The sequence below is a fragment of the Otolemur garnettii genome, unplaced genomic scaffold, assembly GCF_000181295.1.
Source record: "Otolemur garnettii isolate 467f Iridium unplaced genomic scaffold, OtoGar3 scaffold00001, whole genome shotgun sequence".
Taxonomy (NCBI): domain Eukaryota; kingdom Metazoa; phylum Chordata; class Mammalia; order Primates; family Galagidae; genus Otolemur; species Otolemur garnettii.
Window position 1 is genome coordinate 54,048,000 of NW_003852396.1, and position 19,532 is coordinate 54,067,531.

The 19,532-nt window shown below is 36.9% G+C and overlaps 2 protein-coding genes across 3 annotated transcripts in view; one reads left to right on the forward strand and one right to left on the reverse strand.

The window, feature by feature from the left end:
- The window catches only part of ANO3 (anoctamin 3), a 413,466-nt gene that overhangs the window by 331,239 nt on the left and 62,695 nt on the right, over window positions 1–19,532 (forward strand). Inside the window, 1 exon segment of the mRNA XM_003781189.2 lies at window positions 8,231–8,291. Within this exon segment, the coding sequence (XP_003781237.2) occupies window positions 8,231–8,291 (61 nt within the window).
- On the reverse strand, window positions 9,563–14,480 carry MUC15 (mucin 15, cell surface associated). Of its 2 annotated transcripts, XM_012801509.2 has the most exons (3): window positions 13,763–14,480; window positions 11,853–12,002; window positions 9,563–9,723 (listed from the first exon to the last, which is right to left on the reverse strand). In XM_012801509.2, the coding sequence occupies exons 1-3, from the start codon at window positions 14,451–14,453 to the stop codon at window positions 9,563–9,565; spliced, it is 1,002 nt and encodes a 333-aa protein (XP_012656963.1). In that variant the 5' UTR covers window positions 14,454–14,480. The 2 variants fall into 2 exon arrangements, with proteins under 2 accessions (XP_012656963.1, XP_012656966.1); XM_012801512.2 differs by lacking the exon at window positions 11,853–12,002 and having other exon boundaries at window positions 13,763–14,468.

Genomic DNA, 19,532 nt, shown 5'->3' on the forward strand with positions numbered 1-19,532 from the left:
TTGAGTCTGTTTGCCTTCCTGCATTTTTATAACTGATCATTGCCACCATAGACTTAAACTTCCACTTATAATGATATCTTTTCAACAGATGAACAGTTATTCCCATTGCAAATGATTAAATGTGTTACCTCCATAAAGATTCATGAAGTTGAAATACTTCTAATTGTACAGAGAAAATGAAACATACCCCCCAATTCTCAAATCACTGCCTGTTAGAATTATCTGAGGGTTTTAAAACTCTTAAAGTCCAAGTCACTCCCCAGAGCAATGAAATGAGAATCTTTGGGACTGGGACCTAGTTTCAATAGATTTTAAAATTTCCCAGGTGAGCTCATTTTCATCCAAGTTTAATAAACAGTGAATTTTATAATATTTGTTATTTGTAAAAGTTTTATGAAAGTATAATCAGCACATAAAATGTACATATTTTAAATATCTGAATTCGTGCACCTGTGAAACCATCACCACAGTCATGATAAGGACCATACCCTTCACTTCCAAAACTTTCTTCACACCCTGGTTTAACCTCTTTTTCTCACCTCTCTTAAACCCCACCCCTGTGCTCAGACAGCTAACTGGCTGCTTTTTGTCCTTCTAGATAAATTTATGTTTCTGGACTCATGTGAATGGGATCATGACATGGGTTTATCAATTTTTTTCTGGCTTCTTTGACATAGCATAATTATTTCAAGATTTATCCATGTTGTAGATTCATCAATGTTTTTCCTTATTGCTGAGTATTATTTTATTATATCTATACCAGTCTGTTGATTTCTTTATCTATTAATAAAATTTGGACTTTTTTCAAATTGTGGCCTATTTTAAGTACAGCGGCTATTAATATTCATCTGTGTTAAGACTTGCACAGAACATCTGTGTCCAATAGAATTCAACAAAGATGAATTCTATTATTTCTCTGGGTAAATACCTAGAAATAGGATGGTTAGACTATCTGAAGTTTATGGTTAATCTTTTAAAAAACTGCCAGCCAAAACAAAGTGTTTATACTGGTTTACATGCCCACAGAAGTGTGTGAGAGTTCCAGTTTTCCGTACAATCATTGAACCTCAGTGTGGTCAATTTTTTTTAATTTTAACTATTCCAATATATGTCTATAGGTTTCTCATTAGGATTTGCTTGCTTGTAAATAATTAGATCCTTTTGGATCTTACTTTTAAAATATTTGAGGTGGGACCGTAGCCATGCTCTACATGTATCTAGAGCTAATTAATTGCTAAAAAGCAAAAACCAAGATCTTCTGGTAGAGTCTAGTCAAAGCGCTGTGAACAATGAGGACTTCACAGTGAGGCTGGTGGGAACAGGCACTGTTCCTGACTCTCATCCTTTCAAAGGGTGCTTTCCTTGACCTCAGATAGTTCCCCCACATACAGACTCACGTAACACTACCTGGATTTCCCCTCTCTGTAGCCTCAGAACTCTTTTAAGGCAGTGATCTGAGAAAATAAAAATGTTTAGTTTGATTGTTTCCCACCTCTCAGGGATCATTGCCTGATACCCACCATCTTGCAATCTGCTGTTTCTTACCTTTGGGGCAGTTTTTTTCTTTAGTTGTTACAAGCATACAAGTAAAATGAATTCCTTTCATTCCATCTTGTCCAGAAGTGGAGGTTTGTGTACAATTAATTTTGACAATGCTTACTATAAAATCAAAGTCACTGAATCTCCTTACTACAAGCCCAAATTTTACTAAAGTTTGTTTCTGAATTATTTATCTTGATTGACGAACATGAGAAAAGTCTATATTGTTTATACTTTAATTTTTGTAATTTATTAAGTTTGTAATTATTTTAAATATTCTACAAAGATGATAGATATTTAGAAGTGTGGATATCTTATTTGGAGGCAACATTTTTTTCATCACTTTTTTGTGAGATTCAAGTGTATTAGTTATTAGATGTACTCATATACACATATGTCACTTTCCTGGCCCAATTATTTTATTTCAAATACTTATAAACACCAACAAATCCAGATATCTGTTTCCTCTGCTTAGAAAGATATAATAAAACATTTTGGCCTTATATGAACACCAAAGACTAGATGTATCCAAATATGTAAGAGTGATAAGGTGAGGGAACTGGTCAAGCAAGTATGAAATTCTAGGGGGATTTTTTTCATTGTGCAGTAAATACATCTCTCCTTTTTGAGAAAAGAGTGTGTTTGAAGACAGGTATGATTCAGAAAAAAATTCACTTAATAGCTTCTACAAGGAAGGTGGAAAAGTTAGCTTACAGAGGATACAAGCTTCATTTCTTTTCTTCTTCCATTACCTTAAGAAAGACTGTAAGAAATAAAACCCACTAGGATAAAATATTTAACTAGTCTTTTTTTTTTTTGTCTTTTCTGGCTAAGATAAAATGGAGCCCTTTGTTTTATACTTTAAATATCATAGGTACTCTTTTGTTGGAAAGAAATTAACATTCTCTTTTACCATAAGTTTATATACTTAAATATCTAGAAGTTACTCACATGATCACCTAGCCACACAATCTAGGGGACTTGTTGAATCACTTCCTTATGGAGTACAACACTGTTTGTGACAAAATATAGGAAATTAAGTGTGCCCCATTATATTGAAAAGTATGTATATTTGCATATGATTATTTCCATTATAATTTTAGTAATATGCATCCCATCATATAATTTACTTAAATATAATTTCCTTTGATGACTATTTTCAATTTTAATATTTAAAAGTATGATAATTAAAAATTTTTTGCTATTAAGTAATTTAGTGATATTTGCACATTCATTCAAAGACACTACGAATGAACTATCAACCTCCTGATGCTAGTACTTCTCACTTAAGGTTAAATAATTCGATAGAAGGTCCTAAGTTGTTTCTGTATATAATTCTTAAAAAGTCTCTCAGCCCTTAAAGTTAGTCTTATTCATAATAGTTATTTTCTATTTTTTTGTTAACTTGATTAACAAATACTTACTTAATACCTAGTGTGAGCCTCAGACTGTCCACTGACTTGAGGCTTCAATGGAAATAGGAGAGATGCTCTTTTTTTTTTGAGATGCTTTGTGGAAAAGCCTATCTAAGACGATATATTAGAACCACCTAGAACATTTGTTAAAAAGCAGATTTCTAGAACCCACGTCCTGAAATTCAGAATCAGTGGGTTAAGAACAAGGAGAAATCTGAACATGAATAAGCTGCTCAGGTGATTCTGATTTCTAGAACCACATTTTGGCGGGGGGCGGGGGTTGTTTATTTCTCCAACAGTAGGGCTCTGGAGTTGCTTGGGAAAGGGAGGCTGGGAGTAGTTGGGGCTGAGTTCAGGTCACCTATCCCTTTCCAGCTTGAAGCTAAAATATGACCCAAAATGGCATGGAGCACCTTGGGCAAGGCCAGTTTCAACTGTGGTGCTCACATCCGGGTTTTCCTCCTGCTCTACTCAGCATTAATTGGAGTGTGATAGGGGAAGGTTTATCCCACATTTATCAACCCCACTTCCACCCCTTGCTGATGGGGAAAGGACTCTTAGCACCCCAATGTCCAGGACCTGATATCTCAGGTGGGATGACAGGCACTGCTGCAGTGTAGGGGGCTGCAGACAGGGAGGGACCTCCAGGTTACAAGGATTGGGATTGACCAAGGCAATGGGGGCCCTTTCAAGCCTCTTGCTCTCTTCCCTCACATGGAGACGCTGACTTCAGCACCTAGTTAGATTTGGTCATACAGCCTTTCTGGACAACGATTAGGCCCCAAAACTGGCCCTGATTTTACCCAGACCAGCTCCTACATGTAACTCCAGAAGGTCACTTCTACTCACACACAAACCCAGACAGACTCCACCTGCAGCTGTGCTGGATAGATGCCCACTAGCCAGGCCATCACCTGTCATGCTACTGGGACAAACATTTAGCCCATTCATCTCCATGAGGTGAGAAATACTACCTTACATTAAAATAGGGAGATAGAGATCTAATGGAAAAGAAACATTTGGGGCATTAGGGGCAAAATGATGTTAGCACCCTAATGCTTTTTTGAGGTCTCCATCCAGCAAACAGGTCATGGGAAGGGAAGAGGGGCTCAGCAGTCTTATCTATGGCACCCCCATTCTAGATTCTGAGGCTTCTGGCTGCAACAGGTGGGACAAAGCCTGGCCTTGGACAGACAGGTGGAGATAAATCCGGGGCACCAAATTTGTCAGCATTCACTAGATCTGCCACCCCCTGCTCCAGATGACACCATTAGATTATCCGCTCTCAGATAGTCTGAGTTTAACTCCCTCTCACTTTTGAGTGAAGAACAGTTCTGAGAACCATAGGCTGAGGACAGAGAGGTTGTCTCAGAGCCCATGGCTAGGGCGATATGGCATGTTGCCCATTTCTAAGAATGAAACTCTAAGCAAGGCTGGTAAACAACCTTATCTTTTATTTGCCAAGGCCAGCTGTGGCAGGAACTGAAGCTTTAAGACTGGAACCATATTTTTAAACAATATGTGGCAAATGAACTAATCAAGTTATTGGATGCAGCTTATAGCCAGGTCCAGCAAATACAGATGTTTATTCAGGTTTTTCCCTATACCAGGGTTAAAGATTGAGGAAGTGAGAGAAGGAGCTGAACTCCAGCCTAAATTCTAATTTTCTGCTCTCCAATGCCCCAGTAATAGCTTGGCTATTGTGGTAGAGTCCACCAGGAGGCACTGTGTACTCCTTATCCTGCAGGGACATGGATGGGGTATAAGTTCCCATAGTGTTAGGTTATTCTGAACCTATCAAGCAATATTAGAGAAAAACCCAGAAGCTAGAGTGGAGGAAACACAGACGTTAAGCATCTAACCTAACAGAAAATCCATCTTCTTAAACTATGCCCACATTTATTGATAGATAGCCACACTCAGCTCTCCAAGAGAAATCAGATGGCAAAGATAATGAAGAATTTGGGCCTAAACACAGCTCTGTCTAAGGCGTGCTTTACTTCTCTCTTCATACACTACAACTGTTCACATCAACAATGTTGAATAAATTGTTTATCCCTAGGTCCCCCTAGCCATAAAGACAATCTAGTTTGCTAATGAAATCATTCATTGAAAAGATTCGTGCAGGGAGTGGTGCCTGTGGCTCAAAAGGGTAGGGCTCCGGCCCCATATGCTGGAGATGGTGGATTCAAACCCAGCCCTGGCAAAAAAAAAAAAAAAAAAAAAAAAAGAAAGAAAGAAAGAAAGAAAGAAAGAAAGAAAGAAAGAAAGAAAGAAAAGAAAGAAAAGATGCATGCTGGGGGTGACAAAAATATGTAATGTATACACATTTTAAGAAAAGAAAAAACTGTATTAAAATTGAAACACTTAACACGTACTGATAGTTTGTTATCCTGGGTATTGTGTCTCTTGTATTTGCAGATATCAATTAATGACTTGAGTATTACAATTTTAATACAGATTTTTCCTTCTCTTAAAATGTGTATACATTTTTGGGGGGAGCGCCCTCTGTTTAGATAGGACAGATTCTTAGAAAGACCAAGATTTCTAGGAAAGCCTGGTATGCCGCCTGGGGAATTTTCTGAAGATTACAACTGGAGTTTTCTTTCCTACATTCTGATTCTTGTCCTATCAGAGAGGAGGGCACTTCCCACTTGATTCTTCTGACTATCACCCATAATCTAACCTTGAGCAATCTACTCTGTACGCTGGACTTGTCCTGTCTGTCTCTCTCCCCCTCTCTCTGCCATTTTAATTCAGCTGCTGTTACTCATATCTCCTCACCCTCAATGCAGCCCTTAGCCCCTCAAGGTAGAATCAGAAACTTCTAATTAGTCTTCTTATATCCATGGTCTCCCATATCATATTACACCCCAGTGTGATAGCTTGGTAAATCTAACACTATAATTTCAAATTATTAGTCTCATCCTTAGGTCAAGTCCTGAAGTCTTCCTTAACTCTCTCTCCGGCTTTATCCCGCATCACATGTATGTAATTCCATGGTACATGAATATGACATGGAAACTCCCTGTATCTCATGAGTGTATTTCTAAAAATGTTTAAAGTCGGTGAGTAAAAAAATGCCTGAAGATTTGTAAGCAAACCTAGAAACCAAATGAGAAGAACTTAATGGAAAATACTGTATAAATTATGACACATGGTGTCTAGGCAACATAATCGTTGCTAAGAATGGGGGGATCATTTGTCATTTTTCTAAGAGCAAGTTATTTCTGAAGCAGGGGAGAGCCATTATTTCTTGTGACCTTTAAGACTCTGTGTGTAGAGTCTCTGTTTTAACACTCTGAGAAGCTGTATCCTGTCTAAGGTCTGTCTATAAAGGAAAACAGACAGCTGTTCAGCAGCTCAGCAGCCTCAGGTGTCTCTGTGGGATGCCCTAGGAAACAAAAAAAGCCTGGCTCCCCCTGCTGGGTGTAATTTTATGAACTCTATAGGAGAATTTCTTTATGATCTTCTTTTCTCATGTACACAGTGTATGCTGATGATTGTTTTGCAAACCAGTTCTCATGATATATTTAGAAATCTCAAGCCTTAGCAATCATAGAACTTTAGAGCTATGTAGGATATTTGCGCCTCTCCACAAACCTTCAAAAGAAGCCCATCTCCTGTTAGGATACTGTGAATAACGCTACATAATGGGAAAATATATCCTACGATTACTGTTTTAAATTTTGTTTTGCTGTGAGCTCTGTATGTTACAATTAAAATAAACATTAATGTTATTTTAATGGCCCCACCAAGCCCCACCTGGACTTTAGACTTTAGAGCAAGGAAGACATCATTCATTCTAGTCCGATTTCCCTTATAACAATGTTCTTTCATCCATAACTGGCCGCATCCTCTGTGAGGAAAATGCCTCTATTGATTCTATCTATACCTTCTGCAGGATTTGTGTGCCTGCCAGCCAAACATTTAATGGTGTGGCTGTTTTAGTTTAATTTCCCTTATTTGCTTCCAAATATGGTGAGGGAATGCAAATGAAAATAAGTAAAGGTAAATTGAATTTACACTTTCTTAAAACCAAACAATCATTATGACCTGAAAATTATACCTAATAATGACCTGAAATTATACATTGTTCTTTATTATGCTTCAGTGAATATCTGATTTAAAAATATTTGATCTGTATCATACACGTCCAATGATTTGTGAAACTTTTTGAGTAACTTAACATGGGATTCATTCTATGTCATAGCTGCTGGTGGGCCCTGATACATTTTAGAAGATATGAGAGTAGGGGTAGCACTGGGACACTTTCCCATCAGAAGTGGCTTGTTGCCAAAATTCTATATTTTCCAACTTCCACACTCCAGGAATTTTGCTAACAGGAAGTGCACCTCACCTGAAAAGCTAACGTCTTACAACTCATGTTGTAGTTTGAATACCCATGACCCAAAAATACTTGTTAGTGACCTCTGAACAGAAATCTTTCCAGGGTCTTGGTAATCATAGGAAGAAAAGAGTTTCAAGATGTGCCACAGAAGCCAAGCATGCACCAGCTATTTTTATTGAAAGCAAAGTGACAGAGAGAGAGAAAAAGAAAGAAAGAGGGTGAAAGATAGGCTCAAAAAGAGTAGCTGGCCGAAGTGCTGGTAGATCTTTCAGAGTCTTGCTAATTGAGGGGAAGAATATTTAAGGACAGGGGTTGACTTTTACTACGAATTTAGGTGGTAATTCCTAGAATTGGTTTCCCTCTCATTTTCATACTTTATATGGTGGTCTCAGAACTGTCATGGTGTTTTCAAAGTGGAGAAATTTTAAAACCACAATGTAAGTGATATTATAATTAGCCAGAGTTCAGTAGGGTTGCAGAGATGGCCATCAGGCTAGTTGAATAGGGTTCTTTGCCTCCAGCTATCAGCCCCTCCGTTTAGCCTCTGCTTGAGGGTTGTTTAGTCTAACACCTGCACCCAGCCTGCAAGCCGCTGCATCTGGTCTCAGCTCTGCTCCTAGTCTCCAGTGTTCACACTTCCACAGGGTGGTGGAAACAACTCCAAGCAGAAATGAAGGTGAAGTAAAGGGGAATCAAAGGAAAGAGAAAAGAAAAGAGGAAGAATCTTTCTTCACCTATCTCCTTGGAAAAAATCACATAAAGTAGTCACAGGACCCATGAAAGGATCTCATATACTGTATTTATAAACTATAAAATAATGGAATTGCATTTGTAAGAAAAAAAAAAAGTACCAAACTACAAATAGTATTCACTGGATTATTATCATCAGTACTAGGACTAATACTTTTGCTTGTTTTCTGTTAAGGTGACATATTTGTTTGACAATGGAGGGACAGTCTTCTTTGCTATCTTTATGGCCATTTGGGGTAAGTATGTTCTTTTATTACTTTCTAGCCCTTGTTTTCTGGCACTATTGCTGTGTTTCCTATACACACACCCCATGTATCGATTCACCAATAATGTCTCTAGGTTGGTACTCGCTTTGTTTGCCCTCGTATCACTGCTTCTTTGAGAATTCAACTCTTGATCTCACCCTCTGACCTAGACCTCCCTCCACTGAGAAGCATGTCTCTCCTGTGAAAGCAGGTGATAATTAAAAACAAACTGAAACATCCCAACATCCAAATTAAGATTCTTGTATTATTATTCACGAAAATAATGCTCAGGAAATTTGTAATATTTCCATTCACCTCTTGTAACCTTATGCTGTATACATTTTGAGCTGCAGAATCTATCCCATGCCTCATTGAGCACAACCTAACCATTTAAAATTGTACAAATTACAGGTATATTCTTTGCCTGATTTTTTCCACCATGTTTCTCTTTGGGTTTTTAAGGCACCTAGTGAATTAAAGCTTAAAGAATATTTAGACAAGTTGAAATTCCTCAATGTTCACAAGATTCTTAGAGAAGAAGCTACTGTCCTTATTAGGGCCAGCTTTCCTTCTGTATCGGTGTTGAATGGAGTCATTGTCAACTTGGCAATGCAAGGGGCTGATCATGTATGCACTGGTCCAGAAAATGTAATGTTCTAGAACATAGGTCTCTTGCTCTTGTTGCCTTAATTTCCCCAGAACAGAAACTCTGGGTTAAGGAAAACTCTTTCTAGCTTTAAATTCATGTTTTATTATTATTACTATGATTATTATTTGTAAAAAATCACTTTTCCAATTTTCCTTCAAGAAAACGCTAATCTTGTTTTATGATACCAGGAGTGCAGGTACAGCAGTGAAAAGCCAACTCCATTGGTTTCCATCAAAAGCCCCAATAAATAACAAAATATAGCTTGGAGTTCTTATTTTTATAGAAAGAGTTTTATTATTGAATTATTGAGCAGGGCTAGTAGGATATAATCTTTTAATTTTATCTATTTCCATAAACATTTCCTACTATGAAAAAAATGTCTACAATACAAATTAAGGTTACATAACAAATGCTTCAGCATGGCCAAAAATTATAAGAAAGGAAACCTTTCAGATGATTTATGCTGTGTTTCTGCTACTAGTCTCACATTTTTTAAATTCTCCTTGGCACAATCCACTTGACAGTGACCTTGTGTAACCTTCTGGGAGATGAGTTTCTTAAAAAGCAAGGATGGAGAGGGAACTTGCTGCTAGCAGCCTTGTTCCTCCTCATTTTACACCGAGGTGCGAAGTGGAGGTATATCATCCATGGGAATGCTATCCCGGGCATCTTCTCGGCCTTCCGGCCTGGATGAATCATTCCCAGCTGGGTTGTAGTAGCTAGAATTTCCAAAACTCACATCATAAGGTTCTGGTGCATTGTCTAATCGCAGCACTGCAAAAGGAACGTGACAAACAAAATTGTCATGGTGACAGTCTGAAAGATGCATCTACCTGATTCTAGATGAGGAACTAGGTATGGGTTTTATGTGGGATTTTCAGATTTTCGTTATAAAACGTGAAATAAGCAGATGTTTTTCAAGTTGCATTTCTTTCTGAGACTAAGAGAATGGTTCTACTTCCAAAACTGGTGGACCATCAGTAAAGTAGCTAGGGAAGAGATCACAACAAAAGTATATCAGTATGTGATATAAAGAATTGTAGGCGTAGGCTTCGTTGACCTTTGAACCTGGTCATTTCAGGGCCTTGTCAATACTTTTTTTAACTTCTGGTTTAAAAAGTTTTTTGAAAAAATAAGGTCTTATTTTTAAAATCAATTTTGTTATTTTACCAATGTCACTATTCAAGGTCAAGACATTTAAGATAAAGAAAGAAGGAAAAAAACATTTTTGAAAGCTTATGTTTCTTTCTTATAGATCTAAGCCATTATGCCCTTAAGGTTTTCTGATTAAAGACATAGGGATTTTTTTTCCCCTTTTAAGCAGATAGCCAGTGATTTCCTTATCAATATGAATTTATTTTCAAAGGAAAACTGAACATGTACTACGTATCTTGAAGTATTAACTAATTAAATTGGTAATCTATTCACTTAAGATCATCGTATGTTTACCTATCTATTTCTTAAGCCATGTGTTTACAAACAGGCCTCCCAGGAATATAGGTATATAGGAGAAGTGTCTCAAAGCTTTGATCATATTAAATTTGATAGATTGAGTTTTTCCATGAGATTATATGTAAAAAGGATCTTAGGTTAAAAAAAGTTTAGAAACCACTGCTGATAGAAAGTCTATTCTTTAATTTTGAAGAGCATTACTTTTTGTTGTATATGGATTACTAGAAACTCATAAACAGAATTCAATTAAAATTACAATTATTGAATTAGGTTCCAAATATGAGAAATACATCAGTCATAATCAAATTTATCATAACTCTTTAAGATTTCATTGATGAAAAAGCATTTACCTATTTGTCACAGTGACAAGAGTTCCTTGTATAAACCAGAAAACTTTTTTTCCTGGAGTATAAAAATAGATATGTCAAGTTATCTATTTTTTTGTTTCTGTTCTAATTGACATAATATTATTAAAGATCAAATTTGCTGCTTTATTTTTAGCATACATAGCTTTCTTACATAGATTTTATGGTTGGACTTTTCTATAAGTGGAAAATTCCTGAATTAAGATACATTGTGAGTTTATGTGTATAAATGTGCACATTTTAGAAACTCTTTTTTTTTTTTTTTAATTTCAGGTTATTGTGAAGATACAAACAACCAGGTCACAATTTTTGAATTTTTTAGGTAGATCCCTCTTGTAGTTGTGTCCCGCAACCTACAGGTGTGCCATACAGCCCTACCTTGCGCCTTTTAAGTGGAAGCACTCCAACCCTCCCTCCTTTCCCCCTTCCTTGTTCCTCTTCCCTCCAACTTGAATAGAATTAAGTTTTTCTCCTGTATGAGCATGTGTTAGAGCATGTGAAGAAGAATGTGTTTCAACTCCATCCAGGTTACTACAAAAGATGTAAAGTCATCAGCTTTTCTTATGGCTGATAGTACTCCATGGTATACATATACCATCATTTGGGAATCCTTTCCTGAGTTGATGGGCATTCAGGTAGATACTCTCTAGTAAATCATTTAGATGATTCATGGAAGTTTACTGTGTCTGGGTAAGCTTTAGAGGAGGTCCAAATTAGAACACATCTCTGTTCAAATTAAAGCTGCTTACAGACCTAACAATGGCAATAACCTTGCTTGTAGTCACTTGCTAACACAACAGCCATTTTTTTCTTACTACCATATCATTATCTTCCAATTTTATACATATGTTTCAGATTCTGGAATTATTATTTAAAATTATTTTTTATGCGATAAGCCGAAGTTCCAAATGTTTTTAAACTTCACTCACAGGTGTACAATTTGATAAACCAAAGCCGCATCAGAGTCAATCCTTTGTGTCCGTCGTATAAATTCCCGAATTCCTTCTAGGCGATGTAGCCAACATTGGCCTTCTCACTTCATGAAAACCATTCTGCTCAGATGAAATTTTGAAAGTAGCTCCTTACCTGGTTCATTTCTGTCATCGTACAGTCGCCGATGGGAAAATGAATCCATTTTCCTTTTTCCACACAACACGTAGCCAACAAGTGTAAGCAAGGAGGCACCCAGAATAGCACCTAAAATGGCCCCAAATATGATTCCTGTGCTTCTGTTCTCTAGAGACGAAAGAAACATGTCAGAGCATGAATAGAAAATACTTATGCAAAGAACAGAAATAATATGCATATGGACTTTATATAGACCATAGACTGTTTAATAAAGGTTTCTTAATCAGATAATAGTGAGATAGTGTGAACGAGTCTGGAGGGAGTGTGTATAAAGTACTACGTGCAGTCTGTTGGCAAAATTAACATCCATAGTACTGAAACGCTGTGTGTATACTCCGTGAGATATAACTTCCTGTTGAATGCTATATTAAGTTTTTCATAAACTCTGAATACGATGAACTTTAATGATGAAATGAACTTTGAACCTATTTCTATAAATTCAAGAGTATCAAGCTAATAGGAGTGATAAGAAGCGACTCCCCCAAACCCCAAGTAAAAAGGCACTATAAAGAAAAAGCAGTCAGAAGCAGGTTATTTCTGGATCCAAGAAAGAGACCAAAGCAAGATGTTTGCAATGCCTTGCCCAAGAAAAATAGCTTTTATAAGGGAATCCAGAGTATCACTGTATCATCATTTTTACTGATTTTTGTTGATACGGAGTTATCAATAAACTCTTTAAAACGCTCCCTGAACTCAAATTTAGTGTATTTTCTTTTCCATATTTTCCTTCTTTGAGAAGCACATAAATTGGGTAGGCAAGGGGCCTACATGGCCTCTGATTTATATAAAGCAACATTTCTTTAAATAATTAACTTTCATGTTGTAGTATGATAAAATTGATACTAAAATAGAAGAAGTTAACTAAATTACCTTTAGCTAAACGAACAACGGCAGAGGTACTCATTAGTCCCAATATGTAGATTAGGTTTAGATGGAGAAAATAGAAGTGATATTTTCTGAAGTACTATAGGAGTTTGTATGTATGACAGGATGTGTTATAATCACAGCTTAAATGAAAATATGTGTATCTATACAGTACATTGATTGCAGTGCTATAATAAAGCCTAGGTTTTAGAATTTATAACATTTTCTATAAGCTGGCTATCACTTTCAAATAGCAATTGTATATGATTTTGTTTTTACATTATTAATATAACCTTTAAGTAAGTTACACTGCAAGTCAGTAAGTTCATGGATAAAAAACTGTAGTCTTAAACAAAAAAAAAAAATCAAGAAAGGGTTGCACCTGTGGCTCAAAGGAGTAGGTGCCAGCCCCATATGCCGGAGGTGGCAGGTTCAAACCTAGCCCTGGCCAAAAAGTGCAAAAGAATAAAAAAATAAAAATAAGTAAATAAAGAAAAAATAAACACAATTAGGCCTGAAAAACAAAACACAATAAAAGCATTATTCAATCTTGGATTTCTTTCCTGCTTTATGTTTAAAAATTTGACATAATCCCTAAATCAAGTATAAAAATGTCAACGTAAGAAATTTTTGCGATAGTGTCACATAATTTATAAATTCGTTTATTTTGTTTAATTTTTCAAAACTCGCACAGGTATTTTTAAAGTTCAGTCTTATCGTATTCTTATAACCATGTGAAATTCCAGGAAGTCTTTAAGGTTCAGTGAAAGCTGTTCCCTGGTATCTCACACTGCCTCCACCTTTTCTCAACCTAACCTACTTCAGATTTTCACTAGTATATGTTTACTCAAGCTCTAAAACTACTTCACTATTTCCAACAAATATCCTCATAATACCTTAAAAGTAAGAAACGACCTGTGCTGTGGCGTTCTCTAGTTTGCTAGCAGGACTTATTTAGTGATTCAGTTCCACACAAAAAGAAAGTTAAATTCATTTCTATTTACCTTTTTGGGGACCTGACGTATTTGGGAAGAGTTTTGAATTATTGGTGAATTTTAAGGTCGGCTGTAGAGTGGTTTTTTCTGGATAGGGGGTGAATCCAGCAAAGCTTTCGCTGTCTGTGGTAAGCCATCCAGTTTGTTCTACTATCCCAGGTGTCACAGACTTGCTAGTTGGTTCTGGAGGAAGGAGGCCAACTGTACTGGAACTATTGTCAGGAGGTTTCGTGGTATCATTGGCCAAAGACCAAGTGAAGTTTTCTAGAGGTACGGTAGGTGTAGTATCAGGAGAAGACACCAGCAAAGGATTTTTGTCTGTTATAGATGCATTCCAAGGCAATTTAGAAACATACCCGTGCACCAAAACAGGGGTTGTAGAAAACATGGATGTGGGTTTTGGAGTCCCCGAAAAGGTCTCTGTTGACAAGTTATGGGAAATATTTTTCATTGCATGCATGTCATTCAATAGGTCCAAAAGAGGGGAATGACTTGTGATAGGATTTGAGGTGTTCAGATTTTTCTCATTTGGATTTGAAGTGGCTTCACTCACCAAAGAAATAGGTTGATTTCCCACTGTTTTCAAACTTTCTCTAATGCTTTGTGTTGTGTTTATTTCTGGATTTTCGTCCCCATAGCTCCCAAATAGTGGTGAACTGAACAAAGTTGAAATCAACAGAATTCTGACTAAGGTCAGCATGGCAGCCTTCTTTGGTATTGGATTTATTAAATGGGCTCTGAAAGAAAAGAATCATTTACATTACTAAACAAGATATTCTTAGTATTAAATAGATATTTATGTTTTAAAGTGATAAAAATCAAAAGAAGTCATTGAGACCATATGTTCTTTAATCAAAAAAAATGAAAGATTCTCTTGGATATGTTCTTAAATCAGGGTCATTGAGTTTTATTTTCTATGTAATATTTCTTTCTTCCTTCCTTCTAGGGAAATCCCATGCAAAGGCATTGTCAAGCCAGACTACTATTTCAAAGATTATTTAGTTTGGAGCAAGTGGAAATATATACACACACATCTCACACACACACACACACACACATTATATATGTCTACATACAGTATAAAACTGTATGTGTGCTACTAAGTAAAATTTTAAAAATATTATAAAGATAGGACAGGAACAGCTGACTGGTTTCTTCAATTTAAATAAATGTTCTTTATAGAGATATAATTTGAAATATTTATTATGAAAGTTACATTTCTGATTACACACGCTTTTTCAAGCGGATATAAGTGAGAAATTTCCTTACATCTACTTCATTAGTCTTTGGTCTGAATTGTTTGAATTTTAAATTAGCATGTCGTTTTTCACAATACTTTCCATGTCATGATGCCCTTCTACTAAATCCCCAGTTGAGGAGAATTAGAAGACCTTCAGATATTATAATATTCCTTAATCTTACTCCCTTATTTTATGAATGAAGACTATGGTTGGAGGCGTGTGTGGAAAACTTCACCTGGCGAGGTAAGGGCAGGTGTGAAACTAAGGGCCCTGACCTCCAACCCAGGTCCATTATTAGGCCTCCCGTGTACAGAAGTGGTACAATTCATAAACAGAATCTAAAGAGAAAGGTTTTGGAATCAGGTTTATATTAAAATTCTGGCTTTTGTCACAGCTTCTGAACAATAATCATCATAATAACCAGTTGCTTTATCATCATTATAATAAGCAAACTGACTGCATAGTTCTGTTCTGGAAATTAAATGAAATGTCTTCAGTGGAAGCACTCCAAAAACTACCTAGCCTAAAGTAAGCACTTAAGAGAAGTTAATAACCATTTATTATTCAAATATAATATCTCTGTAGTGTCTTCCAGGTTACAAAGTTTATTGTATCATCTCACTTGATCCTCACAAGAATACCTTGAGGCAAAAAGAATAGCTTGAATTGTACCCATTTTCCAGATAAAGAAGCTGAAGCTCAAAGTGGCCAGAAAAGGAATCTAGTGAATGGAAGAGGTTGGATTCAAAGCCAACTCTACTGACCCCAGTTTAATTAGGGGCTAAAATTAAAAGTGCTTTTAATAAAAATCTATAATTTTTTAAATTAAACTAGCCCTCCTTGAGCAGTAGACTCTGAGCATTGATGATGTTCTTTGACTCAGACCTTATTTTTCACTAAAAGCTTTCAGGCTGAGATAGCAAAAGGCCCCATACTTTCCTGACGTTTCCTGAGTGTGATCCTTGAAATTTGTACAAATATTGTCTCCCTTGCTGTTTTTTCTTCTTAAAGTCTAAGGAGCCTTTCAATACTCCTACTGATTATCTTTTGGTTTTAAATGCTCACTTTTATGCTTTTATGTATGATTTTCTGCATAGTGGTACAACTTAAATATATCTGTCCTACATCCTGACACAGTATTTTTCTTCCAAAGCTTTTAACAAGCTGTGTTGTCCATACCTGTGGATTCCTAATGTTTTAGAGATTTAATACCTTCAATCTCCTATGCTTTTTGTTTAAGGAAAGTCTACTTAAAAAGAAAGGCAGGCAGACATACAAGAGCATTAATAGCAGCATTATTTACAGGAACCTCAAACCTAGATGTCTGTTCTTCACAGGTTGGGTAATGAGTTAGGGTATATTCAGACAGCAAAAGTTAACAAATTAGTGCCACATGCAACAACATGGATGGTCCTCACAAACACAAAGCAGAGCTTAAAAAGCCAGTGGTGCTGTGTGGTTTCATGTGCTGTGGATAAAGGTCAAAGTCAAAAAGCAGTCATGTCAGAAGTGGGTAAAGTGGCAACTTGGGAAACTAGAGAAATGTATTGACTGGGTGAGACTTTGGGGGCTGGTGAGACTTTGTCTCTTGACCCGATTGTGATTACGTCGGGTTTGTGTTTGTGATCATTCTGCTTATTTTATCTCATTCACTTTCCTGTGATGTTTCATTCACTTTTCTGATCTAGGTCCTAAAAATGTTCAGCGTGATTGGAAAAGGTAGGACTCATGCATTTGTTGTCTCCGCTGCTTTAGGCATCTTCCATTCAATTATTTCCCCTGAACAATGAATCAAACAATGAGGAAGGATGAATTGTGTTTTGCAGGTGATAGAGTAGAGCATAAAGAATGGATATAGTGTGTCCAGGGACACACAGTGCATGACCAGGAGAAAGGGTTAAGATTCAAACCTTGGCACGTGGGAGAACTTATCTAACAGATGCTTCAAAGGAGCTTTTTAGAAATTCTTCCAACCATCATTTTTTTAGCATGGTCACTCTAAATTTAATTGTTCTCACCAGAGCAATTTGTCATCCTATTTTTTTTTAACCACTGGAAATGTGGGCCTCCTAACTTCAAAGTACACGTCAAATACACAAACTACACTTTCTCCTTAATTTAAGAAAATCCTAACAACTGTCTCTATGGGTCTGCCTGGATACCTTTATCGGGTAGTTTCACATTGGTATTTATCAAAACATGAGTGATTATCCCTGGATACAGTTCCAACAATATATATTTTTTTAATGTATGCCTCACCTAGCACATGTGAAATACAAGTCAGTGTAGTGTAAAAATAGTTGTGTGTACCTTTTTAGAAGCATCTTTCTCTTTGTAAACTCTGTAAAGTTCATAGCAAACCTATGCGTCTTTTCCATTATCTGCTGCTAGTGGTCTGATTTGTGAATGTACTTGGCCATTCTTTTTCACATGATTATGCCGTTCGATTTGCTTTTTTTGATGCCTAAATGTTTTGCTTATTTTCTCTGCCTAATGAAGTGGTCACTAGAGGGGAAAAAGCCTCTCAGCCTGTTCTTCTAGTTCTTGTCCAGCATTACGTATGAGGAATGTAGCACTGAGCTTTCATTCCCCTCCTGTAATAAGAGTCCACAAAGTGAGTTTTAACTCTTTCTGTTTCACCTTGCCTGGAACATTGAACCACCAGGGGGATGTCTCACTCCTTCACCCCGTGTTTGATTGCAATGTGAAAACCTAGGGTGTCAATACCCCAAACAAGCCAAGCATTTTGTTACTGCCCATAATTTATCTCTTGGGAAAAATGAGAGAAAGGGAGGAGGGGATGAGACAGTATGTTATGAACACTATTTGTAGTTCATTCAGAAATTAATACAGCTGCAGATAAGGGTTTTGTGAAGGCTGATTTCTTCCCGTTGTCTGGATAGTGTGTGGGGGGAGGGAGGGGCGTGGGGGCTCTGCTTCTTAGAGAACCATGTTCCACCTCCTTCATCTTAAAGGCATCAAAACAGCTGGGAATGGAACCCATCGGCTATTCACAACTCCAGCCCTGAAATTTTGCTGGAGCAAGAATTAGGTGATTTTGGTTCAATGTGACCCCGTCCTGCATTGAACACAGCACATTGGAAGCAGCAAAAGCTCATGGAAGTGCTACAGAAATTGCAGAGAGCAAACCATGAAGGGAAATCTATGTATTTTTGTTTCTGTGTTTCCCTCTAAGCCTCTCTCCATTACCAAATGTGCACACGTCAATATTCCAACCTTGTTATATAGTCCTTACTTAAGGCTGAAGTTATGCTGGGTCTGGAGGGCATGCACCAGTGTGCCCAGATTCAGCCGTCAGCCAGGTGCGCTGTGGGGGCAGACAGAAGGTGGGATGAGAAGAAAAGTAGAATTGTCGAGGAAGAGAATTCAGAAGTAGCAAACCGGGTCAATTCTCCTCCTGATCTTTACCTAAGAACTTCAAAGGCCTAAGATCATCCCAAACTTGAAAAACTTCTGAGGGTAGAATTACTATAAAGCAAACAGAAAAAGCAAGCAGATTTTCAGCCATTTCATGATACCTCAAATACAGATTCTAAACTTTCCTGTATGGATTGAAAGAGTTTTATTGTTTTCTAGCCTTTAACCACTTTCAAAATATATTTTTAGAGTGAGTTTCACTTTTGTTAAACAATTCCTCTGCACAAGGAGCATGAACAGGACTTTTCTCCTCGTTCTCTGGTGTTGGCTCTGGAAAGGTGGTTTCACATTACTACTTTTTGTATGGAGGGCTGCAGAGGATGGTGAGAGGAGAAAAAAAAAAAAAAAAACTCTGAATTTGTAACCAGTAAAGGAAGTTAATAATAATCGCTGTGGATAATTTTGCTTCCTATTAATTATATAAAATCATGATTGAAACTGAGCCATACCCACTTTCTACCAAGTTTTGGAATAAAGACATGCCCTGATTTGTGGCAGGTAGTGAACTCACTCAAGGACAAAAGAAATGAGCGTCCTTCTAAACTCAGTAAAAATCAGAAATTTTAGGTAAAAACATTAGTTCAGGTACACTGAGCAAATAATATAAAAAACATGTTGGTCTAGTGAAATAACTGATGACTATAAATTGGGCTACCCTTTCTCAATGTTACTTTTGATCCTTTCTTGTTATAGATCTCAGGATATAAATTAAGGTGGGTGGGTTTTATTTGTCTTGGCCCTGGGAAACTCAGTCTGCTACGTCGCTAGTGTCCGAGGCAGAACTTGAATATTATTCTGAACGGTCTTTCCAAACAATCTTGGACAGTATTTGTTTTCTCTAAATGAAAGGGCTACAGTTCCTGAGCATTTAAGAAATTGGGCTTCAAAAAAAATGCCTCCTTTCTAAGAGGTGTTTGGAACAGTGAAAAACCAGAAAAAGAATTGTGCCTATGCTTTTGAGTATAGAAACGAGAGAGAGAGAGAGAAAAGAAAAGAAAAGCAAAGCATGGCTTTCCTGCAGGGAAAAACAAATTTCAAAAGTTTATAAATGCCATTCTAATTAAAAGACTGGTATGCATAAATCCAGGAGAAATATAGAA